This window comes from Penicillium paradoxum, assembly GCF_028828445.1.
Source record: "Penicillium paradoxum strain IBT 22861 chromosome Unknown utg000003l_segment0_segment0, whole genome shotgun sequence".
In the NCBI taxonomy this organism is placed as follows: Eukaryota; Fungi; Ascomycota; class Eurotiomycetes; order Eurotiales; family Aspergillaceae; genus Penicillium; species Penicillium paradoxum.
The window spans coordinates 2,719,983-2,744,532 of NW_026643181.1; the positions used below are offsets into that span (position 1 = coordinate 2,719,983).

General features: G+C 50.0%; 8 protein-coding genes across 8 annotated transcripts; 2 read left to right on the top strand and 6 right to left on the bottom strand.

The window, feature by feature from the left end:
- Positions 1-907: 907 nt before the first annotated feature.
- Positions 908-4,222, top strand: mph1 (3'-5' DNA helicase; the record flags this gene model as incomplete). The annotated part of the gene is made up of 1 exon (XM_057173968.1): positions 908-4,222. One exon carries the CDS (start codon positions 908-910, stop codon positions 4,220-4,222), a length of 3,315 nt encoding a protein of 1,104 aa, XP_057034119.1.
- A 772-nt stretch (positions 4,223-4,994) lies between these two features.
- Positions 4,995-8,354, bottom strand: N7457_002923 (uncharacterized protein; the record flags this gene model as incomplete). The annotated part of the gene is made up of 1 exon (XM_057173969.1): positions 4,995-8,354. One exon carries the CDS (start codon positions 8,352-8,354, stop codon positions 4,995-4,997), a length of 3,360 nt encoding a protein of 1,119 aa, XP_057034120.1.
- A 1,371-nt stretch (positions 8,355-9,725) lies between these two features.
- On the bottom strand, positions 9,726-10,097 carry N7457_002924 (dolichol phosphate-mannose biosynthesis regulatory protein; the record flags this gene model as incomplete). Its single annotated transcript, XM_057173970.1, has 3 exons — positions 9,726-9,911; positions 9,965-10,045; positions 10,095-10,097. The coding sequence occupies 3 exons, from the start codon at positions 10,095-10,097 to the stop codon at positions 9,726-9,728; spliced, it is 270 nt and encodes an 89-aa protein (XP_057034121.1).
- Positions 10,098-10,364: 267 nt separating this feature from the next.
- Positions 10,365-12,954, top strand: N7457_002925 (pre-mRNA-splicing factor CWC22; the record flags this gene model as incomplete). The annotated part of the gene is made up of 2 exons (XM_057173971.1): positions 10,365-12,309; positions 12,389-12,954. The coding sequence occupies 2 exons, from the start codon at positions 10,365-10,367 to the stop codon at positions 12,952-12,954; spliced, it is 2,511 nt and encodes an 836-aa protein (XP_057034122.1).
- A 399-nt stretch (positions 12,955-13,353) lies between these two features.
- On the bottom strand, positions 13,354-15,021 carry N7457_002926 (putative MYND domain protein; the record flags this gene model as incomplete). Its single annotated transcript, XM_057173972.1, has 1 exon — positions 13,354-15,021. One exon carries the CDS (start codon positions 15,019-15,021, stop codon positions 13,354-13,356), a length of 1,668 nt encoding a protein of 555 aa, XP_057034123.1.
- Positions 15,022-16,256: 1,235 nt separating this feature from the next.
- N7457_002927 (WD repeat-containing protein) lies at positions 16,257-19,773 on the bottom strand (the record flags this gene model as incomplete). Its single annotated transcript, XM_057173973.1, has 5 exons — positions 16,257-16,265; positions 16,319-16,441; positions 16,510-16,766; positions 16,838-19,518; positions 19,616-19,773. 5 exons carry the CDS (start codon positions 19,771-19,773, stop codon positions 16,257-16,259), a joined length of 3,228 nt encoding a protein of 1,075 aa, XP_057034124.1.
- Positions 19,774-20,317: 544 nt separating this feature from the next.
- Positions 20,318-22,019, bottom strand: N7457_002928 (uncharacterized protein; the record flags this gene model as incomplete). Its single annotated transcript, XM_057173974.1, has 2 exons — positions 20,318-21,862; positions 21,972-22,019. The coding sequence occupies 2 exons, from the start codon at positions 22,017-22,019 to the stop codon at positions 20,318-20,320; spliced, it is 1,593 nt and encodes a 530-aa protein (XP_057034125.1).
- Positions 22,020-23,049: 1,030 nt separating this feature from the next.
- Positions 23,050-23,488, bottom strand: N7457_002929 (uncharacterized protein; the record flags this gene model as incomplete). The annotated part of the gene is made up of 2 exons (XM_057173975.1): positions 23,050-23,443; positions 23,472-23,488. The coding sequence occupies 2 exons, from the start codon at positions 23,486-23,488 to the stop codon at positions 23,050-23,052; spliced, it is 411 nt and encodes a 136-aa protein (XP_057034126.1).
- Between the last annotated feature and the right edge of the window lie 1,062 nt (positions 23,489-24,550).

Below are 24,550 nucleotides of genomic sequence, written 5' to 3' on the forward strand. Positions count from 1 at the left end.
CTAAAACCAACGAAAGGAAACAGTGGTTGAAGGTAGCAACGGTGAGAGTGACAGAGGTGGAATGAGGAACGAGGAGACAAGTGAGGATTAAATACCTAGATATTAATAGCAAAACACACAAAGCAAACCAAGAATCTTGACCCTGACATGGGGTTTGCCTCAAACATATCCCCAGAGTCAAAATCAGGCCTAGCGCCTGTTCTTATTCGTGATGTCTCAGATTGAACCCGAGTATATTGGGGTCATTCACCACCATCCTTCAATTTCGACCGACCAAGTCCATCCAGCCCATGCCTCGGGCGATCACCTTGCTTCCCCGGGCCAGAGAATCGTGCAGGATAATCTCCCCCTTTAGAAGGGGGTTTCTGGTTTGTCGCAAATTGAGACTCTGGGGAGAGTGGACCTGTCAAATTGGGGAATATTGATTGACGCCGGGCATTAGCGTGTGAGCAAGGGACCAATCTATTTTGTGCTCGAGCATTGTTGCCATTCTTATTGGACTGAAGAGCTCGGCAGCAGGGACCCCAAAAACCAGAGGGAACACAAAGGACAACCTTAACATAGCACAGGTAGTACGGAGGACATTGCACGCAATCGTGGGGCGACGATCTCGTCAGATGGAATGTCAAAAGATCGTATTCTACGGAAAATGAGACCAGAATAGAACCTAAGATTGAAGAATGACTGTCCAACTCACTCCAAGACAACGCACAGGCACTCGTACGATGTACTAGACCTAGTCCGTTTAGTCTGAACTTGGCATTTGGAGAGACAAAGTGGGAAGTTGGGAAGTTGGGCATCTCCAAGGGTTCAGTGCAAACCATACAAACAGTGTCACCTGATTACGCGACGCGACGCGAGACGCATGTCTTGGGAACAATGACAATGTGTTCCAACCATTCGCGCGATGTCGACTGATTCCGAGTCGGATTACTTTGATGATGACGACTTCGTAGTTCCAGGAACCCCCGATGGACCCTCCCGCCCCGCAAAACGCCGTCGCATCGAACATCAGCGCGGGGAAGGGCGCGGAGATCGCGATGACGGGTCTTCGATCGACTCATTCTCTGATATGGAGGATGATGAATTGCCATCCCGGCGTCGAGAATCACCTTCGGCTTTTGAAGATTACCAGGATCGCCCCAAAAACAAAAGCTATGTGCTGAAACATGCCACTGTTCAAAATGACATGTTCGTCACGCAACTCACCCAACCCTCCTCAAGCCCGGAACGAATACGGGGCCCACGATGGCAGAAGCCTGCCGTGAAACCTCCTCCGCCAAGATTTGCAGCCGAAGCACAAGGTGGTGGGCAGGAAAGGGATATTCCCGACGATGACGAGCTGATGGCCGCTATCGCAGCGTCCTTGGATTCATTCGAGGAGGAGAAAACAACCAGAGCAGCTTTTCAAGGACCGGGGCTGTCAAACAATACTGCTCCGCAAAGGCTTGCCCCACCACAGAAGGCAAACACCCATGGTCCGGTGGATGTCGCTTTTGAGCTGGAGGACATACCTGAAGGAGCATTTGATTCTTCACCATTATTGTCACCGGTAGCACAGCCAGTTCAGCCTGCAATATCGCGAATTAATCAACCTGCTGGTCCTATTAGACAACCGCATTTACGACAGAGCACCTTATTCGGCATGATTGCTGAAAACCCCGAAGCTTCGGCACCGCGTGAGCAAGACTGGGGCCCTCCCCAGAAGAACGAACCACCAACCCAGCACAAACTTGTGAAAGATGCATTGAATACCTGGGTATACCCCACAAATTTAGGGAAAACCCGTGATTACCAGTTCAATATAACTCAGGCAGGCCTATTTCACAATTTACTTGTGGCCTTGCCGACGGGTCTGGGAAAGACATTCATAGCAGCTACAATCATGCTCAACTGGTTTCGCTGGACGAAAGACTCGCAGATCATTTTTGTAGCACCAACAAAACCCTTGGTCTCGCAGCAGGTATCAGCTTGTTTGGATATTGCCGGAATACCACGCTCGCAGTCGACCATGCTGACAGGAGGAGCATCACCGGGTATTCGCGCCGAAGAATGGAAAGCAAAGCGGGTGTTTTTCATGACCCCTCAAACATTGATCAACGATTTGAAGACCGGAATCGCCGATCCCAAGCGAGTCGTATTGTTGGTTGTTGACGAAGCTCATCGCGCGACGGGTGCATATGCCTACGTGGAGGTGGTCAAATTTCTTCGACGCTTCAACAAGAGCTTTCGTGTGCTCGCGCTGACAGCAACCCCGGGCTCGACTGTTGAATCGGTCCAAGCGGTCATCGATGGCCTGGACATAGCACGAGTCGAAATCCGTACGGAGAATTCGATTGACATTCGTGACTATGTTCACGCTCGCAATATCGAAATCGAAATATTTGAGAACTCAGATGAGATGGTCTTCTGCATGGACCTCATGTCTGCAGCCCTGCAGCCCATGCTCGACCAACTTCGGACCCTCAATGCATACTGGGGACGTGACCCAATGGGTCTGACTGCGTATGGGCTTACTGTGGCGAGGCAACAATGGATGCAGTCGGAAGTTGGTCGAAATGCCAATATGGGGCTGAAGGGCAAAATCAACGCTATTTTCACTGTTCTTGCTAGCTTGGCCCATGCCATCGATCTGCTCAAGTACCATGGTATTGTACCATTCTATCGCCATGTCGCTCATTTCAAATCCAGCACCGAAGGACAGAAAGGCGGAGGCGGCAAGTACCAAAAGCAAATTTTGCAGGATGAGAATTTCAAGAAACTGCTCAGTCACCTTGAACCATGGAGCAAAAACCCGGAGTTCATTGGCCATCCAAAATTGGAATATCTGAAGTCGGTGATCTTGAATCATTTCATGGACCGAGGCGAAGGAAAAGAGACGCCCGACGGCACTAGTCAACCCGCGACTCGCGTCATGATCTTCGTACATTTCCGCGACAGTGCGGAAGAGGTCACAAGAGTGCTCAAAAGATATGGACCGATGATCCGGCCTCATGTGTTTGTGGGTCAATCAAGTGCGAAAGGCTCCGAAGGCATGGACCAGAAGACACAGCTCAGGATCATTGAAGATTTCAAGAAAGGCACATACAACACCATCGTGGCCACCTCGATTGGCGAGGAAGGATTGGATATTGGAGAAGTCGATCTCATTGTGTGCTACGACTCGTCGGCATCGCCCATCCGCATGTTGCAGCGCATGGGTCGAACCGGTCGTAAACGAGCCGGTAATATCACCTTGCTATTAATGAAAGGCAAAGAAGAAGACTCCTACATCAAGGCCAAAGACAACTATGAAAAAATGCAACAAATGATCGCCAGTGGCTCCCGATTCACATTTCACGACGACCGTTCTGCTCGCATCCTGCCCGCGGGCATCCGCCCAGTACCCGATAAACGACAAATCGAGATCCCCCCAGAGAACTCGCAACAAGAACTACCCGAGCCTAAGCGCAAAGGACGAGCACCGAAGCGACCCCCAAAGGTCTTTCATATGCCGGATAATGTGGAGACAGGATTCACTCGAGCCTCAACCATGGCTGGCGACAAAGTCCCAAAGAAAAAAGCCACTACCAAAAAGGCAGCTACCCCCAAAAAGAGACCCCGGACACCTACACCCGAGCCTGTGGACGTTCCGCTTCTGGAAGATGTCTTTCTCAGCACGAGCGAGCAACAGGAGCTCGAACACCATTACCAAAACGTCGGAGCCACATCTCCGCAATTCATTCGATTCCCTCGCATCGATGCCTTTCCGCGTTTGCAGCTGGTTGAAAGACCCACAAAGAACGTCAAGCACGGATTGCTCACGCAGCGCATGGTAAAAGCTTTGCGGAAGATGGATGAGGCTGGCCCTGACTGCGATCGCCGATTCAAAGAGATCTTGGCCCGCGAACCCCTGTCGTTCGACGAGTCGAATGAAATGACTGAGAGTGCTACCGCAAAGAAGCCTCGGCGTAAGCAGAAATCTTTGGAAACTCCACCTAGACCTCCTGTTCGACGAGGTCCTACAAAAGCCTCAAATCCTGCTGGCAGGGAGGTCTTCTCTCTAGTGTCTCCAGACGGCAAGCCCGAGCAAAGCAATGATCCATTTGATTTTTTGGACGATGACTTTGGTGATGATGGGTCTGACTTTGAATTGATGGATGCTAGTCTTCTCTTCAGTAGTGGGTCAAAACCTAAAGCTCAGAAGCAGGGCAAAGCAATCAATGAAGATAGTGATGAGTGATGAAATTAGAAGCTGGCGTTAGACTGCCTTTGGATCTGGGATTTTTTTTTGACAACAATGTGGATATCGAAATGCCATTGGATATAATTGCTATTCGTTTTATACTCATACCTACATAGCTGGCCACTGTCACTATTACATGTAGTATAGGGTACACGTATACAATGATGGGATGGAACAGGGCTGATAAAATGCATTCAGCCTTTCACCTCTGATTCTAGGCATGAGAGGCAAACTCGCACATAGAATAGAATATATTTTTTTGGTGCTTGGCAGCTATCTGTGTTTTGGTAATTGTATTCCATTCTAGCCTAGGGCTTGTTGAAAAGGTGTATGCCCATCCCACTGCCTGGGGAGGTAAATAAAAAGAGACCAACCTTGCTGTAAATCATCGCCGAACCTTCCGATCTATCAGGACATAAGAAATCCCAGGTCGCTCGAGACTGGATCTGGGTACTTGGGTATTTGAGTTTGTGAACGATATCAGACGTGAAATATCAAATCGAAAGCAAAAGCAAAGCCATAGAATCAAAGAACTGGAAACCACCCAATTTGACGGAAAGATCGTATGGGTTTATGCAAGAGTTTAGTATGTTCCACGCAAGAATGATAGTATTGAGAAGCAACAAACCAGAGAGAAAAGGAAAAGAGGAGGAAACCAAACTCCGATTGCAATAAGCGAGGCCGTATAATCACAATTTCTAATTCAATGCAGATAGTGTAAGGATAAGAAAGTCAAAAGAAAAATTCAAATAGCGAAACATTGTTCCAATCACACTCGGTCACGAGCAAAGTCGAGAACTTCGCAATCATCTTCGAAGAAACCGTCATCGGCCTTGAGCGGAGTGGAGTGTCTTTTCTTGCGACGGGTAGTAATAACAACTTCCTCAACGTTGCCAGTGCTGTTTCCGAGAGTGATGAGATTTTCTATATCTCCGCCAGCCCCAAGCGAGTGTCCATGGATGGCAGCATTTTCATTGTCGTCGTCGCCATGGTCGTCACTGGAGCTGCTAAATGACCTCAAGTGCACTTTGACTAGCGGGATATCATTTCCGAAAACCCACTGTCCACTAGGATCACTTGCATCACTATCAGAGGAGAACACACTTAGACCAACCCGCTGGTCCGTGTGGAACGGTTGGTATGGGGTATTTGTTTCAATCTCGGCCTTCGAGAGTGGCTGACAAAATGTTCTCGTGCCACTAGACGGTTGAGAGCTGACCGAAGGGAGAGCAATAGAAGCCTGAACTACCAATTCTGGGTCATAAGTGGTCATAGGAGCCGGTCCACAGGGGGTTTGTAGGTTGGCCGGTAGGTTAAGCTGAGACTCCTTACCGCCGACAACAGAGTGCGGTTGTCGATTCTTATGACCAGATACAGTAGCACGCTTGAGGCGGTACATTTTGAAGTACCCGCCATCCAAAACACCCAGGAAGATTAGACCCTTACTAAAGATCCACGCCACACGAGAAGGTGCAGGGTCTCGAGCCAGTCCCGGGAGGTGTAGGCGGTTCTCTCCAACATGGCGCAGAGTATTGACCGTGCCTGTTGCGGCGCCCATTGACTTGCTTAGACCTGCTGCGACGACCTTTCCACTTTTTACGCCGGCAGCAGAAGGCAATGCGAATCCACTCATGTTAGGAAATGCAGCACCCGTAGACGGGACACGACCCCGGACGGCAGAGAAGAAAGGTTGCGTCTTACCGCCAACCAGTTTCATAGCCGCCGACAATGGGTTAGCGCTAACAGCTTGACCAGTGGGTTCATCTGCCAAGGGGTCGATAGTTGGCGGCTTATTTGCAGCAGACTTTCCGCGGCGGAATGGTGGCCATTGGAATGCGCTACGGGGTAAATCAAAAACATGTACAGTACCTTTGCGTGTGATGACAGCGAGTCGCTCGCCAGTGGGTGCCGTCCAGATCACATCAACGATACGAGAGGTAGTCAACCGTGCATACCGGGCAACCTGTCGTACATTAGGAGTCTGTCCCGTTTGATCGTCGGCCATAAAAGCCATGGACCGGCAGTGTTTGAGTTGCATAAGATCCCACACATATTGAACATCACCCTTCTTGCTCGCTGTGAACAACATCAAGCCGTTCGGGGAAAGAGACAAGAAGCTGCAACCATTAGGTACCTGGAATGTTGAGACTGGGTGGATAAACACGTTTCGTATATCTGTGCCGTCTTCGAATCGATTGAGGTCGATGATGGATACAGTATCAGGCTCTGCGGCTGATGCTTGTGTATCCTGAGCATGGGTTGGAGGAAATAGTCCATATCCTTGCGTCAACGGGTCTGGGGTCTGAGTTGGCCGGCGTGGAGAGGTGCCGGTTGCTTGTTGGGTATTCCAATAGCTGTTCCAGGCCTGCATTCCCTGATCACCCATCCAGCGGGCTCCTCTGACAAGCTCTTGAGCAACACCTCTGGCCATTTTATCGAAAAAGCTTTCACCTTCTCCAACATCAGTCGCACATGACACCGATGGCACAGCAGGAGGACTACGGGTTTCGATTCCCGGAGCCTTGCCAAGAATCAAGTTCGAAGGAACGCTGCCTTGGATCGATCCTCTGTAAGCTGACGATGGTGGAGCGAATGCTAGCCATCTTCCTTGTACAGCTAATATGGGCCTTTCAAGGGTGGAAGAACCATGAGGAGAATCGGTGCGAGCCCCCTCTGGATCAGTAGTTGAACTTGAGGAAGCCGAGTAACGCCGGGTTTCTTTGGACTGAACCCCAGTCCAAGTCTTACCTAGGCACTGATATGGAACTGTTTCCGGAGATGTGGCATGTCTATAAATGTAGACCTCTCCACTGACTCCAGAGGCCAAAATAACATACGCGCCAGCAGTGAAAAGCTTCAAGCTGCCCACAGGTGATGGCGCAAACGATGCGAGACCCGGAAGGTGCTCCAGACACGGAACAGGCTTGCTTGCAAACAGCGTGGAAACATGTTCACCAGTCCTGAAAGAGTAAACCTCAACTCGGGTCTGGTAGAACTGGACATCATCTCGCGTCGAGCGTCTTTCGCTCGAGTGGCCTCGAATCGTCGAAGGGGGGATTTCATTTGCGTCCGATGTTGCAGATGATACACGACCTTCCTCCTCGTGTGGCGCCATTGGCCCGTGGACTATGACAGCTACATGTGGCCGGGATGATGCAAACGGATCGCTCGACGGATGGTTGGACAACAGCTTTGCTTCAATCACCCGACCATTTAATCCAGTTAACTGGCCTATAAGCCGCGTTCGGCGATCTTCGACAGCGAGGACCTCCACAGCGTTATCTGTCCCAACTAGCAAGACATTCATTCCTGTTCGTGAGGCTTTGGGAGATAAACTGGGCAGCGTATCGAAACTACAGAACGAATAATTTCCGTCCGTGAGTGGTCGATTCTGACTTGGAAGCATATCGATATCCGGTGCTCCAAAGAAATGGGCCTGTGGAAGATGAGGGAGAGGTGCTTGGTGGCTCATTGGGCTTCCGTAAGAATGACTCTTCCTCCTGTCCACAGACTGCTGCCTCGAGTTCAAACTACTCCGATACCCATTACCGTAGCTAGACGGCACGGTTCGAGGTTGAGGAGATGCCGAAGAAGGATGGCTAAAGTCACCCCTTTCTTGGATAGTTGGAAAGTTCAAGGGAGATGCATTAGGCATATGCCCGTCCATCAGATCGGTGGGAGGGCTCTTTCCATAAGGCACCGATTGCGCCCAGGTATCGGTGCGGGTAGCAAGATCGTCACCTGCTGGCTCATCGAGGGAATCAAAAACATCCAGAGCAGGTGACGAGATCGATGGGGCTACATCGTGTTCAATAGGAGGTTCGGGTTCTGCACATGGGGGTGGCTCCTCTAGCGACGAAGGAAATGGTTGAATGCTATCCATGCGATTGTATGTTAATGGTGCGCGTTCATTGGAAACCAGGCAATCACCAGTGGATACGTACATGTCATCCGGCGGTGTTTCATGTACCGTCTTGATTCCCTTGGATTTCTTTACTTTCTTCTTTTTGCCCTTCGAAATTGGCCCATGCTCTGGTATGGTCTGGCTCGGATCCGGGGTCAAGGCCCTGTCGTCTTCGAGCGAACGGCTGTGCTGGCGGATAAGATCGTCAGGCGCTGCCGGGGGCATTCAAATAGAGGATGCCTCAGTAAGAGGCAGGAGATAGACAAAGGAGTGATACCGCTCTCAGAACCTTGTTTGTGGTCTGAGAACGGAGATGTAGGATCAACTTTGTAGGAGATCCTAACCGGGGCAGCGGGAGGTTCAGGAGGTATCACTAAAAATAGGGATAACTTTTTTTTTCGTGTTTAGATCAGTCACAGTGGCCACGTAATATCATAAGGGCCTTGAGAACTAGGTATGCATACCTGAAATCACAGTATCCCTCAAAATGCCAGGGTAGTGAACTGCAGTTACCACTCACGGCTTATCTAGAGCGGAGATCACTCTAGATACGCGGGGAAGCTTTGATAGATAGGCGCAATACAGCAACAGCTTGAGATCTTCCAAGCTGGTGCAGAAAAAGTGGTATCCTAAGTGACTTGCATCGACAAGTTGAAGACCGAAGATGAGTCAAGGAGGAAGAAGGATGATGTTATGGTTTGCGATAAGAGAAGAGGGGGGGGAAAGCTGACCCCAGGTCACCAGTCAGGTACGGGGGGGGGTTTAGGGTGGAATAGGGTGGAATAAGGGGCCTGAGTCAGAGTACGGAACAGCCCTCTGACACAGTCATTCCTAGTGGAGGCATGATCGGATTCCCGGTCTTTACTTCGGAATATGTTATGTCTATCTTTCTTTCTGTTCTCCAATCCCAACTCGACAGTAGACCTTGTGGCTACATGTAGCTAACAATGCGATGAGGGGAAACTTGTCAAATCATGCAAACACCCCGATAAGACGTCAGGCTCTTAGTCAGCTCTCCTGCGGGCAGGAGTCCATGTCATCACGGAGTACGGAGTACGGAGTACAGGTTGCCTCTCATATGCCTCCCTTACATGCTCTGACTTGGTTCTGCAGACGGCCAAACATGGTTGAACTTGGCTTCCAGTCAATAGCCGAGTACAGCCGTCTCCTTCCTGGCCTTTCCTTGTTTATTGATAAAGTTGGCTCGCCGTTCAGGAGTGGCTGGGAAGCGTCATCGTTGGTTCAGCCGAGGTCACGGGGCATTTGTGGCATGGGCAAGATGACGACGTTATCTGAATGGACTGCGAAGGCCTAACAGCGAATGATAATCTTTGTTCTTTGCGGCCACAAATTTCAGGCCCTTTGTGTTTTGGCCGAATTACTAAGGGATCTGGTCCATATGTTGGCATGGCTGTTCTTCTCCGACTTTCAAGGCGCAAGCAAGGTACATCCAGTATAAAAGTCTTAATGAGGCGCTCAATATAACGAAAAATTAATTAACTGAGATGTGTTTTGATAGCCGCAGAGGTTCGGAGTGGTAGTACAGAGTGCTGTCATAGAGGTGACCCTCTATCCTGATATGATGTCTGCGGTCCCTTAGGTCTTTTTCTTGGCCGCAGCCTTGGCCTTGGCTGCCTTCTTCTTGTTGCTGTTGATCATAACAATCCCAATGAAAGTGCCTACCACTGCAGAACCCAAGAGTGTGAGGATGACGGGGATACGGATGGCCCAAACACGGGGCGGGAAGATATCGTGAAGAGGATGACCGGGGTCAACGAAGGGCTGCGAATCAAATATTAGTGAGGAGTAAGAGTTGTTGGGTCCATTTTTCATACCATCAACAGTGTCCATGCAGTGTAGTAGAGAAAGATCGCAGTTGCGACCAAAAGCATGACGGATCCGACAAGTTGGCCCAGCTAAAGCAGTCAGTAAGGTCTGTCTATTGCATTAGACTGAGAGATTTACCATTCTGATAAGGAGCGATAGCAAGAGAAAGAAGAAGGAAATATGAAGGAGCGTCGGTGAATTCTAGACTGGACAGAACTACCGGCGAGGAATCTCAGGAGCTATCAATGTTCCTAGTTGGCCTCTGGTCACGTGTATCGCGCTAGAGCTTTCTCCTGCTGCATCCTTGAATCACCTTGCAACCTCAGTCCGGCTGAGCTTCACAACCACCGCTCCTCTGGTGTACGTTGAATCCTTCCTTGACCTCCGAAGGCTTTTTGACGACTCAAAATGTCTGATTCGGACGTTCTCCAGTCTGCGGTGCGCGTGCCCACGCCTCCTCCGGGCGCGTCGTTCTCACCAGTCGCAGCCTCTCGAAAACGCTCACCTCCGTCTCGCTCCCCCTCTCCACATCGTCGCCGATCGCCCCCCGGTGATTCTATCAAAGATGGCCTTGATGCCTCCAATGCCGACTCCAAAAATGGGGACGATAGAGAGCGCCAGCTCACTGAGCGTTTCCGCGAACATGAGAAGCGCGAATCGACGCGGAAGCCAATGACAGACGCAGAAAAACAGGCTTCAGCGAAGGCAGAATATGAAAAACTACTCACCATGAGATCCGGTGGCACATATATTCCCCCAGCTCGACTGCGTATGTTACAGGCGCAAATCACCGATAAGACAAGCAAAGAGTACCAGCGCATGGCGTGGGAAGCTTTGAAAAAATCCATCAATGGCCTCATCAACAAAATCAATGTTTCCAACATCAAGTCCATTGTTCCGGAACTCTTTGCGGAGAACTTGGTGAGGGGCCGAGGTTTGTTCTGTCGGTCTATCATGAAGGCGCAGGCAGCCAGTTTGCCCTTCACTCCAATCTACGCCGCAATGGCAGCCATCGTCAACACCAAACTTCCGCAGGTTGGTGATCTGCTGCTTACTCGATTGATTATTCAATTCCGCAAAGCCTTCAAGCGAAACGACAAGGCAGTCTGCATTTCCTCCACAACTTTTATTGCGCACCTCTGCAACCAACAAGTCGCCCACGAGATGCTGGCAGCCCAGATCCTATTGCTACTTTTGCATAAACCCACGGACGATAGCGTGGAAATTGCGGTCGGTCTTACTCGAGAAGTCGGTCAACATCTGGAAGAAATGAATGCTCCTATCGCACTTGCCGTTTTTGATCAATTCCGAAATATTTTACATGAGGCCGATATCGACAAACGTGTGCAATACATGATCGAGGTTCTTTTCCAGGTGCGCAAAGATCGTTACAAGAACAATCCTGCCATCAAGGAGGAATTGGATCTAGTGGAAGAGGAAGACCAGATCACCCACCGTGCTGGCTTGGATGATGAGCTGGAAACGCAAGACACCCTTAACATCTTCAAGTACGACGCGGAGTGGGAAGAACATGAGGAGGCTTACAAAAAGTTGAAGAACGAGATCCTTGGCGACGAAAGTGACGAGGATGACGAAGACAGGTCAGACGAAAGCGAAGAAGAGGAAGAGTCTGATGCAGAGGAGGTGCAGATGGATATCAAGGATCAGAGTAACACAGATCTAGTCAACCTCCGACGGACAATTTACCTCACAATCATGTCCAGCATTGACTTTGAAGAATGTTGCCACAAGCTGATGAAGATCAACCTGCCGGCCGGGTTGGAACACGAACTTCCGTCCATGATCATTGAATGCTGCTCGCAAGAACGAACATATTCCAAGTTCTACGGTCTGATTGGAGAGCGGTTCGCCAAGATCAACCGACTCTGGTCAGATCTGTTTGAGGCTGCTTTTGCCAAATACTACGATACCATCCATCGTTACGAGACCAACAAACTACGCAATATTGCCCAATTCTTCGGCCATTTGATCAGCAATGATGCCATTGGTTGGCATGTTCTATCTGTGGTTCACCTCAACGAGGAGGAAACCACATCCAGCAGCCGTATTTTCATCAAAATCCTCTTCCAAAACCTTGCGGAGAATCTTGGTCTTCCTGGATTGCAGGCCCGCTTCAGAGATGAAATCCTGCGACCAAGCTTCGAAGGCCTCTTCCCGACAGAGAACCCACGCCACACCAGGTTCTCCGTCAATTACTTCACCAGCATTGGTATGGGTGTATTGACAGAGGACATGCGTGAAAACCTCAAAAATCTCCCGCCTCCCACTGTGCCTGCCTTGCCTACACGAAGCGTATCTCGGTCACTCTCACGCACGCCATCTGATCGATCACGTTCCATGTGCTCTACTTGCACTGGATCCCCTCACTCCCGCCGTTCCCGCTCTCCTTCATATTCTCGCTCTCCTTCTAGGGACCGCGGCCGTTCCTACTCCCGTTCCATTACTCCCTCTTCCCGCAGCCGAAGCTACACACCTTCACGTTCTCGGTCCCCAGTTCGTCGCCGTCGTGACGCATCCTACAGTCGATCCCGAACGCCCGCAGGAAGATCCCGCTCTCGTTCGCGATCTCGATCCATTTCCCGCACTCCGGATAGACGCAGCCGAGCGCGTTCACGCTCCTATGATTCGCGAAGCCCAAGTCGCAGCCCTTACCGATCCCGTCGATCGGTTAGTCGATCGATTTCTCGGTCTGTCACCCCGCCTCGCCGAGGTCAGAGTCCTTCCCGCCGGAGAAGCCGCAGCTACTCCCGATCGATCTCTCGATCTGTCACACCTCCGCCTCGGCGTGAGCCGGCGTCACGCAGCGCGAAACGAAACTCGTCCAAATCCGTGTCACCACCCCCACGTCGACGCCATGCTTCAGACTCTCGCTCTCGCTCGCCTACTCCCAAACGTCGGGCAGAATCACGGGGTCGAAGCTATTCGCGAACACCACCACGCCGTAGATAAATCGGTACCAAGGCCTCTGATGCTTTGAGCTCAGTCTTTTAGGCATTGCTGAGTGACTCGTAACTCATACCTCTGTGTTCATAACGAACTAGTGCGTATCTCGAATGCAAATACGACGCTGTATTTCTTTCATTCAATCCGTTGCAGGAAATTTGAAATTAACGGATATTCATCAGGAGGAAATCGGTTCTTCATGGCGCTTTCATATTTTCCCCCGGTATTCCATCCCCTCGATCTTCTAATGAACAGTGTCGTATCTATCAAATACCAAGTCTACAGGGAGATCATGCCTCCTAGGACCAGTTTATATGGCCAATTTGAACTTATATGTAAATCGTAACTCTACAAAGACAATATGAACCACATCAAAAGGGTATCTCATCATGATCTATCAAGGCCATATATACATCAACCCATAAACACAATCCTACTCGGTCTCCCCAGCCTCCCAAACGCATCTATGACACAAACAATTCCCACCCAAAGCCCCGGAAGCCCACTCTCTCCTCTTCTGAACCGACAACCCAATATCACAATAATGATTCAGAATCTCAGAATCCTTAGCAATACCCCCACGTCTAGGCTCCTTCATCTCAGCCCCGCGCGACCAAACAGCCGTCTCATCATCTCTCCGCGCACGGAAATTAATTTCGCTACTCCATTCCCAAGTCACGTTGGGATCACACGAGTGATTAGCAAGACACCACAACGGATGAACAGCACACAGCTCTGGGCCTCCATCCCAAGTCGACAACCGACCCGACGCCGTTCCACGGAACTTAGCAAACAGCGTGTTCAAGACCCATGTATCGTAGCGATTAATAACAGCATAAGGATCCAAACCCATCTCATCGAGGAAACGTTCCGGCTGCAGAACATTGAGCTGGAAAGAGAAAGGCAAAGTGGCAGTATCATCTGTAGCGGGCATTGTCTCTTTCTCTGTGGACAGAGACTCAATATCGAAGTCGTGGAAATCACCCCAGATGTACTTGACTTCGGGAAGATCAAGCGGATGCTTGTCCTGTGTAGCGGACATGGCAAACGATCTGCCCAGCAGAAGAAGATACAGGTAATCAGCCTTATCCTTAGGATCAGCAATATCCTTGCCAATAGAATCGAGACCATCCTCGAGACCGCAGATCGCGCCGTGGTAGACATCCTGCGCTGTGTCATGGCATTTCTGGCTGCAGAAGATGATATCTACGCAGCCACCCTCGCAGGCGACGGGAGGCTCGGCGGCTGAGAGTTCCGGGAGTGGTGCATTGCATGCATCGCAGAGGTCGTCGTGGAGTCGATTGGTGGCTGTGAGCAGCGAGGATTCGCGCAGGATGATCTCGTCTGGGGAGATATCTTCTTTCGCGAAGAGGCCGAGTTGCACGGAGACGTCCATGCTGGATTCTTCGGCTGAGGCGTGGAGAACTGGTAAGGCCACTGCACGGACTTCGCACTTTGGTGCGATGTCTGCTAGACGCTCGTTGAGCATCTTGAGGGTCTCTGGGGAGCGACGGTCAGGCTCGTGCTCGTTCCAGGGGTAGAGGACGCGGCGGGCGAAGCCCTGTGCGGGGAGGACACTGGAATCGATTGATTTCAGATCGATGTTCTCGGATTCAGAACCAGTGCGGGATTTGTAGAACTTCTTGACGAGATCCATCTGCTCGTTCAGGGCAGCTAGTGATGCCGGAGAAGAGAGCAGGTTCAACCCGCGCACGCCAAACTCGAATGCATCGCGGTAGCAGCCGCAGCGGACGAGACTGCGTACAAGAAGTGTGTATACTGGGTCAATGATGGCATCATATTCTTCTTGGGTGATGGGGACGGTGTTGTCCTCATCTTCGTCATCAGATTCATTTGCCTCATTCCCGGGGACTTGCTGGGAAGGATTGATCTTCCGTCTGGCATGGAACTCGCACTCGTCTGGGTCAACCACTGACTCTAGCAGTGCCAGGGCATGGTATGCATCTGCAGCGGCCAAATCGGGGAAGCCCAGCTTTTCATATTGAAGGCCTCGTTCAAGATGAAGGTGGGGATTGTGCGGGTCTGCATAGAGCCTGCTAGTTGTCTCGTTGCGAGCGTGTAGCACTTGTGATGGAGACATGATGTGGTATATTTGCTCTTTGCGTTTCCAGATATGCAGTAATCTCTTGTACACTGTCTGGTTTTTAACAGAGCAAAGTGCAGTATATACTTGATATCAGACTGTGATATCACGGCCAGAAGAATTAAGACTGCAGAGAGAGCAGACTGTAGACTCAAGCACTCCAACAGCTAATTTTAGAGCCTTGATAGAATGCCACAAGAATGTTCTATGAATCAAGATCGTGCTCTGCCCCTCTGTAGATCGATAATTTCGGGCAATTCCTTATCGCAAAAATTTCGACGATAAGGCGGATCACGTGGGCGATAGTTATCTGGCGATGGAGTGAGTATATAGGGGAGTATGAACACTTCGAGGAGCGAAACAATCCCATGAGCTATATAATATGTGTATCAATCTCAGATTTTGGTACAGGTGCAGACAAATAACGATATATCGTCGGATAATAGCTCTGCAAATGAGAACAACCCCACTGAGGGGTGTTCTTCTAAGAACAAGCCAACTGGTCAAAGAGTAAAAGTCATCTATCCTACGCACGTAGGTAGGTATAATCAAACACCTTTTCAATTTCCAGCTTTTGATTGTATTCAATTCATGCGATGATAAATACCATATCATTATCAAATAGCTCTGGCCTTGTTCTGGTGGACAGAAGTCCCACTTAGAACCGCGGCGACAATTCGAGATTCTCTCGAGGACTATTCATAGCCGTTGCAAGGACAGCGCGAGGACAACGCACGTCTTGGTATTGGATTTGGCTTCCTCGGCTGCCGAAACGATGATCGACAAATTCTACGCAACACTGATGGCATGAACACTTTATCCTTTGTTTATCGCCTTGAACAAGATATTGAATACTGGGGAATGATCTTAGAAATGCTCAGCTTCCCCGGGACAGAATAATCCATTTATTAGGGCTGCGAGACGAAAATGAAGTCCATTCAAAATTCATTGCTCAAAACTCCTATGGCCAGCGACCCAACTATATACATGAGTCGTTGTAGAATGGGAGCTTCTCATCAATATAAAATGATCTATGTAAAAATGGGATTATGGACTTTGAATAAGTGAGAATATACACAAGTCAACCTGAGACTTTAGGAGAGTTTCTGTGCCATATAGGAAGGGCGGTGGTTGTAAAGTTCATGTCAATATCCCAAGGGCACCGAACCATGGGGGACTGATAATGTTGCTACTATGCGGCGCATATAGGGAGATCCCCGCATCCTCCTCCATCACATCATCTAGCAAATGGTTAGTCCCATAGTCCGCGGGTCGCCAAACATCCTGGACATACCGAGCAATTATCATCGAGAACAACCGTTGCATGTTCCCCCGGAGCACCGAGACCCTCAATTCCAGCCCCAAGGCCGCCTTGTCGTCCCCTCAGGTTGGCAGCCAGGCGCTCGAGCATACTCCGCTTCGAATGGAGGTCAGCAAGCAAGCCTACCTGGGAAAAGGCTACAGGGGTGCAAGGAGCCAACGTACAGTGATGTGTGCCTCGCTCATACCGCCACGACTCTCAACGTCATTTTGGCTCATGATACGGTAGCTTTCGTGGATTCGTTTCCGGCTCTCGAGGCCGCCAACACCGGATACACTTGCTCCGAACAGGTTAGACGGGTTTTCTGGGTCGAGAATGTTAACACCGTTGCGCGCATTCTCCTGGGCATCCTGGTCCGGTGAGAAAATCTTGATGGTATTGTCAATTCCTGAAGCGGCGATCATTGGCTCGTAGGGGTGGCCTAAATCATGGTATTAACTCAATGTCTTTCCGACATGCGCGACACAAAACAAGATATAAGAGAAAAGTTACCTTGAACAACGTTGACTACGTCGCTGTCGCCTTCGAGAATATTGACCAGATTGGATGTTTTGCGGTCCCAAATGAATATGTGACCAGAATCACTGCCGCTAACCACGTACTCGTCGTTCAATCCAAAGTAATTGACATCCTTGACAGTCTTGACGTTGCAGTGGCCGCGATAGCTTCGAACATGAGGGACGCATGGAGCCTGACGCTCAATGTTTCTATGGCGTGCCTTTCGCATGGTATACTGCCGTGTCAAATTTCCATCAGAATCAGATCCCTCGCTATCTTCATCCGAGGATGAGTTCGCGGGCCAGCCATTGGAGTCTTCATCTTCATCTTCATTCCCAGCTTCATCGTCGGTCGAGTCTGCCTGATTCTCATCGTTGTCATCATCCTCGATGGTGATATTCCGACTGTTCAAAGAGGCTGTGCCACCTTGGGGACTTCCAGGCCGAGGATCATTCTGACTGGAAATAGAACCACCTGTTCTGACCAATTCGATGCGTTGGACTCGTTCTTCCTCAACATCGGGGTCAATATCGGCCTGGTCTCTCTCGATCTCTGAGTCACTGTCGGACTCGTCTGCTGTAGTGTATAGCCCGCCGAAAGCATTGTTGACGAAGGTATAATTCACTTCACTGCCTGCTTCCATTAAAATTCCTCTGCCCACGCGGAGAATCCAGAACCTTTTTGCAGAGGCACGATCGAGCGAGCGTACTTGCGAGGACGGATGAGAAACATGAGGCCGGTCGAACGTGGCAGCTGAATCCCCTAAGTCTTCCAATGGCAATCGCACGGCGTTCCCAAATGCAGTCACGGCCGCCCGCTGAGTCTGGAACAGGATCCGCGTACTATCATGTTCGAATCTGGACGCATCCACATTCACAATTGGAGTCTCACGCGCCAACTCCATAATATAGGGAATTAAAATAGTTTCAATGGCATCCTCTCCGGATTCATCTGGGATTGGGAACCGTCCATGTAATCTTCGAGGTGCATTGTGCCGTTGGAACCCTTCCAAAAGACGCTGCCTTCCACCTTGGAGCCAGAGAAGAATCGCTCGGAGAAATTCATACCCAAACTGAGCTTCTAGGTCAATCGGGCCCTCTTCACCTGGTGCAGGCTTGATCATCTGGAAGTTCGAATCTTCTAGATCTTGTGTTTGGTCCGCCAATGCATGAGCAAGTGTGCCAGCGGCTTGGACAAACCTCCACGATGACTGCCGATTGCGGCGAAGCGATTGCTGGAAAACGACAGTATCCCGTGACGGGTTCATGGGGTAGCTCCACTGGCGCATGACTTCGTCCATCTCCGGAAGATATGTAGAAGCAAGTTCCAGGGCGGTTGAAAAGCATCTCGCATATGATTCAGGCTCCACGTCATCTGATCCTGTCGCCTCCCTAACTGTCGTTTCTAGGGAAAACAGAGTCCTTCGAAGTTTTACCAGCCCTTTTGCGATCTGCATGCTCAACCGCTGGGCCTCATTTAGCACAGAATACCGAGCATGCTCGAGCATTTGCTCAGGAGTCTCTAGGACATCATCGGAGGTCGTCGGAAATGGGACATCCTCTGCCTCCCCATTCTCATATTGAATCCTGAAGGTATCTGGCTGTTCCGAGCGCCGCCGAGATTGATGGCGGCCACCACTTTCCTGCGATGAGGGCGTTGTGGGTTTCTGACGCTTGCGCTTCCGGCTCCGTGAACTGCGGCGGGGCTTTCCATTCTTGCCCTTAAGAGTCGATTTGTTGCTATTCTGGGTCTCTCGGGCATCTGGGCTACGAACCAAATCGAAACTGTATATGTGATTTCCAGACCAACTGACAACCATCTCATCTGGATTTGCATCGCTGATTTTACATGCAGTAATGTGTCCATCATCAACATGTTTCATGCGATCCTTGCCACCCGGTGCGAATCTGCGCACACACCGTGTCGCCTTGCTCATTTCCTCATCAGCGAGACTGCCAGCACTTGGGGTAGTACTACTCCTTGCAGCGGTGTTGTTCTGGCCTAGCATTCTCCTATCATGCAAAAAGCAGTGGAGGTGGGCACCCCCCAAGGCAATATAATGTGGCTGGCTTGGCGAGCAGGAAATGGTATTGAGGTCCAGGCTGTATGGCTTGTAAGAAATAAGTGGCGGTGGCACATTGGAGTCATCGTGTTCTAGTCCCGGCCGGTGTGCCATGAAGCCCTGGCCGCCGCGCGGGGGAGGGTATGCACTAGATGGTAGCCGTAAATCCCATTGGCGGACCTCACCATCTTCAGAACAAGTGAGGAACAGAAACGGAGATGACTCCGTGACAATTCGCTTCACGCGATCACCATGGCTTCGGTAAACTCTGGCATTGGTATTGCCGTCACTCAAATACCGCGCACCATTGAAAAATTCATTGAAGCGTCGGTTCCGAGTAGATGCCGCAAATGCCGATGTGGCAGCATCAGTCCTGTTCCCACTTGAATATTCGATGTCGAAGACGCGCACCTGCGAATCGCCGGCGCAGGTAATTAAAGTTCTATCATTTGAGTGTGGCATAAACTTGACGGAGAATATGTTGGCTTTGTGACCGGTTAAAACCGTGGTGTTGAGCGCAAATGGGGCATTGGAGGATTCGGGTTGGTAGGAGTAGATGTTGAGGTAGTGATCGTCAGAGCCCGACGCCAAAAGACGCCCAGACTTCGACCAACTGCAAAGCCGTTAGTATGGAAAGCTATCAGAAGGTAGACATGTTGGCCAGTTGTTAGGATGAGGGAAGGAAAGAAGTCTGACAGCTATGAGCCTACCTTAGAGCATTGACACATCCCGTGTGTCCACCGAGTTCATTCACAATGTCGAGATTATCGACCCATTCCTTAGATCCGTAAATGCCCCGAAGGCCGGCGTACCGCGACTGTTCCCCGCATTCCCGGCGCCAGAGGCGATCGTAGATTGAGTCTTTCATGGTCAATGATCGAGTGAAGGAGAAATTTGATCTTTTGCTAGGTATGATCGGCGATCATCTCGAAGGGGAACGATCAAGTGGAGACCGTCTCTTTGCGGGTTAATTTCGCCTGTCAAAACGGAAGCTGCTGTAGATGACGTCAGGAAGAGAGCTGACGGATAGATTTCACTTCACTCCGGATGAGGTAGATCATAAGATATGTCAAGGTTCAAATAGCAAAGCTATATAAAATAAATTGTCAAGTGAGCCCGGAGGAAATAAGAATGTGAGGGGAAAACAAGCAGACTCGCGATATCTCCACGATCCAGACCACTCCGAAGCCCGATGACGCTGGCTGACTCAGCCAGCTACCTCAGGACAGGTACCATACTTGCTCTGATCAGCCGTAAGGTACTTAGAACAAGGTACAGACAGTCTACATGAAGACAAAGGAAAGCTACTGCCTGTGAACCCCGAAGGATGTATATTCGGTCTTCGTATCATTTCCATTTTCACATGATAGGTATAGTTAGAAAATAAGCCATGGAAGCAGACAAACTGCGGGCTAACTTTTCCATGCTCCGACTCGGGGAGCCTTCATTTCCCTCGTAGAACCTGCCAGCCGCGTCGCAAGGAGACTAACAGTAGCTCTTTCTGATCGCACCACTTCTGCCTCCAATGTCTGCATGGCATGAATTTCCTGCGCCATGAGTTGGATCAACTCGGCCAAATTTCGAGCCGCTCTAGCAAGAGCCGACTGTTCCAAACGCTCTACTTGCCCAACCCCCAGAATATCGAGGAGCTGGAGCTGTCGTGCACATGATTCCAGTTTAGTATTCAAAGCATACAGTGATTCCTTCCAGCTCCTGGCCAGGGGGTCAATAAAAATGCCGACATCCACACCCTGCGGTCCACGGTTGTGACGAATGACCTCTGTTTGATGAAGCCAGTTTTCGAAGGTCTTCACAACCTGACAGTAGAGACCACCCCCACCACCAGAGACCATGTCCGAGACATCTTGCAGAATCTGTGATAGGATTTGAACCTGCTCGGAGAAGTCATGTGGGCCGCGATGTTCGCAACAATTAGAAAGCCAAAGGCTCAGGGCCTGCACATTCAGTTGGCACTGCCGCCGCGTTTCATCTGCCAAGACTGAGCGATACTGGCTGGCGATGCCGTCATACTGTTTGCGCAGACGTGACTCGCAGCCAGACCTCCAATCCGCATGGTTCTGTACCGAATTCGAATGGAAGAGACTGAGCTGAAGCAGCTCGGTCTGTAGAGCTGCGATATCCGGCCAGGATGAAGGAATCAGCAGATTGCCAGGCTTAGTTTCGGCTCCAGGTGTCGGCGTTGGGGGTTTGGAGAATTTTGTGGGGGAAGATGGCCGTTGGTGGTTTGATAGTAGTCGTGGACGTTGTCCCACTACAGGAGTTGGTTCGATCTGTTTTGTATTCTGTACCAGCTGGCTCCTGTTTCGTGTATGCACCCTGGCTACTGCCGGTGGTCCCTTGTCGCTGGCAATAGGTTGTCTTAGGGAGGAGGAACGCGCAGTACGCGGTGGGGGTAGCATCTCTGTTTTCTTAGGCGATTGCGGTCGTCTAGGGATGGAGGGCTGAGCAGGCAATCGTCTTTCTGGCTGCTTGCGGGGCGAGGGCGGCGGGATTGAGGGCGCTGAGGTCTTCGACAAAGGGACCGTTGTCTTCACTGCAGGCATCTTCAGCGTGCTAGGTCGTATAATACTTTGACGGCGAGTAGATGCCACTGCAGTTTTCATTGCTGAAGAGTCCAATTGTGTTGGGTTCTTCACCGGCTGTCTCTCGGGTTGTCTTGTTGGCGACGGATTCCCACGTGGATTCATCTTGCTGGGTGGCTGGAACCGCCCCTGTGTTGTTCCACGGCCATTGTCTAGGGGGGTATTACTGCGCTGGGGAAGTAAAGTTCTTCCCCGAGTAGTGAGCGCATTGTCTTTGAGAGATACACCCTCGACCGGCGAGGGGTTTGATGGTGAGCGGTTCTTGTCATTCGTTCCTCGGGCGGTTTCCTGGCTCGGGGCGGCCGTGGTTGGTGGAGGGGAAGCTTTCGTGGCAGGTCGTGCTATGTTGGAAGTCTTTGGCAGTTAGTATAGCGTCCTTCGGTAATTGTTGACGATGGGTGCCACAGTGCGACTTGCGACAACTGTGGGGAGCTTCGCTGGGATATGGAAACAGGGTACTGACCTGTTTACGAGGCTCGCGCAGCGAAGCCGAACGTGTCGGGATGGGCATGACAGTACAAGGTCATAAGGCAAGAATTGGCATCATGCGTTGAGTTTGGGAAATAGACTCTTTATTGTTGGCGGAGAGATGGGGAAATGTTGTGATCGTCCCCCGTCAATTTACCTTTCCACAATGTAGGGTGTGCCTTGGAATTTAACTTCAGCAGGATCATTCGACGATTCTTACTCCCCTGTCATGTACCACCCTAAGTAACTATGTACGAAACTTGAAATGAGCAAAAACTAGCTTGCATTATTTCAAAAAGAAAGGGACATATTATGTCCAAGCCAAAAAAGAAAGGTCCTACCCGGGTTCGAACCGGGGTTTGTGGTAGATTAACTACCCAATCGGGTAACTTCAAAAACCACAGTGATAACCACTACACTATAGAACCTGTTGATGTCCTATGACCTCATATAGGAATCTATATTGCTTTATCGATCTATGTTTTTTCAACTCGAATATCTCAACAGTTTATCTATGTATGCAGATGCATTATGTGGTGACTGTGTGGCTGTGTATATTGAGGACGAGGCTCATAACTATAACCAGCAAGCCCACTTCGGGATCTCATTGAGCTGTTTTCCATAGAAACCTGTTGAAATATATGCTGTTGTCAATCATGTCTGGTACAGCCATCTGTAACGAAGGTTGGCCCAGAGATTTGTATAGAAGGGCTTTGATCTCGCATTTTGCCCTTAATTCGTTGAAATTCAACCTTACCTTTTCATATATACATGAAAGCTGTCGCTTCAGTTCTCACCCCCCATGCAATAGGTGTCCCAACTTACAGTTAACAGAACTTGAAACTCAATCCCAGTATTCCGTAAATAAAGGCCAGACTCTAAGCTAGCCTCCTTCAGCGCATCTGGGGTGGGATAGAATGATGGTCCACCATAAGACTTGTTGTTTGGCATAGTCCCGCCTGGACACTAGCCTCTATCCCCGTAGCATGTCATATAAAACAAATTCCCAGATGACCTCGCTATATCCGACCCTAAGACAATAAATGACAGCTGCTTGTTAACTCTTGCAATTGCTAAGAATGTCTTCTCCCCATTTCAGACTGCTCGGTGACGTGGGATGCGCAGGTGTGTGAGGACCAAGAGGCGCTGCCAGGAAACTGTAATTGCTCATTCAACTCTAAATATCGCCCATTTCGAGTTTGATGTTCGCCTTGAGGGCCGTACGACAGGCCTTGAGCTTCTGAAGCATGGCCAGTCGCACCTTTGATATCCTGAGTAAACCGCACAAAGAATGGGCGCAGGACTGGTATTGAACCGAAGATGATAATAAACCACATTTCTGTCATGACCCAGATATTAAGGATGGCGATAGCGTAGGTCTGATCGGCAATCTCGGTAATATTCGAAATAGATGTCCCCTTGACTATCGCGGCGCTACCTGCTCTAGTGATGTCAACCCCTTTGAACCTGTCATGGACTTTTAGTGATAACCTACATTAAGCCACCTCCCATAATGAGACAGAGCCCAATTTTGGTGGACCGCTTCATAAATTTAGATCTACCAATGATAAACGTGGGATAGCCTGCTAGGAAGAAGTCACAAGCCGCCCCGATACCTATAGGCGTCAATATCTCGACAGTAGAATGGACGCAAGGACTGATCCTTTCCGCTTACGTACCTCCCTGGGCATATCCGATTCGCGAACACATAGTAATCCCGTCACATTTTCCAGGTATGCTAGGATCCCACAAGCGTGCAGTCGGACTGCATTGGTTGAAAATGAGAGAAACCGAGATCACATTTATAACTGCTTGGATTCCTCCCACAAGGTGTAGAAGATAACGACTCCTAGCTCCAACTCGGTTTTGTATTGAAAGCAGCAGTGCGATAACGGCGGCCCGCGCGAATACCAAGTCGAGAATGGAGATTACTTGGGCGATCCAACTCCAAAGATTCGTTTTGACAAGATTTTCATGGGAGAGCAGACGTTGGTGGTTGCCAAGTCCATACCGGACGCTCACTGTGAGACAGATTTGCGAGACTAGAGCGATGGTCTTTCCATATTTAGTCATGAAGACGAGCTAATATGGAAAAGCATAGTGGGTTACCTACAAATGCAACGATCACCCATACAAAATCCCATCTGAGCCCGAACACACCCGAAGAAATGTGGGATATCTGACGAGGTGGGCACACCGAGGCAGTCTTTGCTCGTAAGACGATGAGAACAAAAGCCAATCCCATTTCTGACCAAGTCACCCCGAGAACAAGGGGAGCTCTCCCTCCGTAAGTAGCAGTTAACTGACTGGACATTATGTCCAGACAACGAGGGCCCTATATGGCAAGTTGAAGATGCCGAAATTCAACTTTTAACCGTAATTTACGCGGCGTTGCAGATAGACCTACTTATATATATATTTTTTTTAAATGTATTGACGATTTTCACTGGCCTTTCCAAGCCTTGAATCCTTACCCTCAGTACAACAAGACAGAGAACTGTATCACCAGTTCAACTTGTGTTACGGTATTTATGTGTTATATGCAGCCCATTCACGAGCCTCGACCGATGCTGC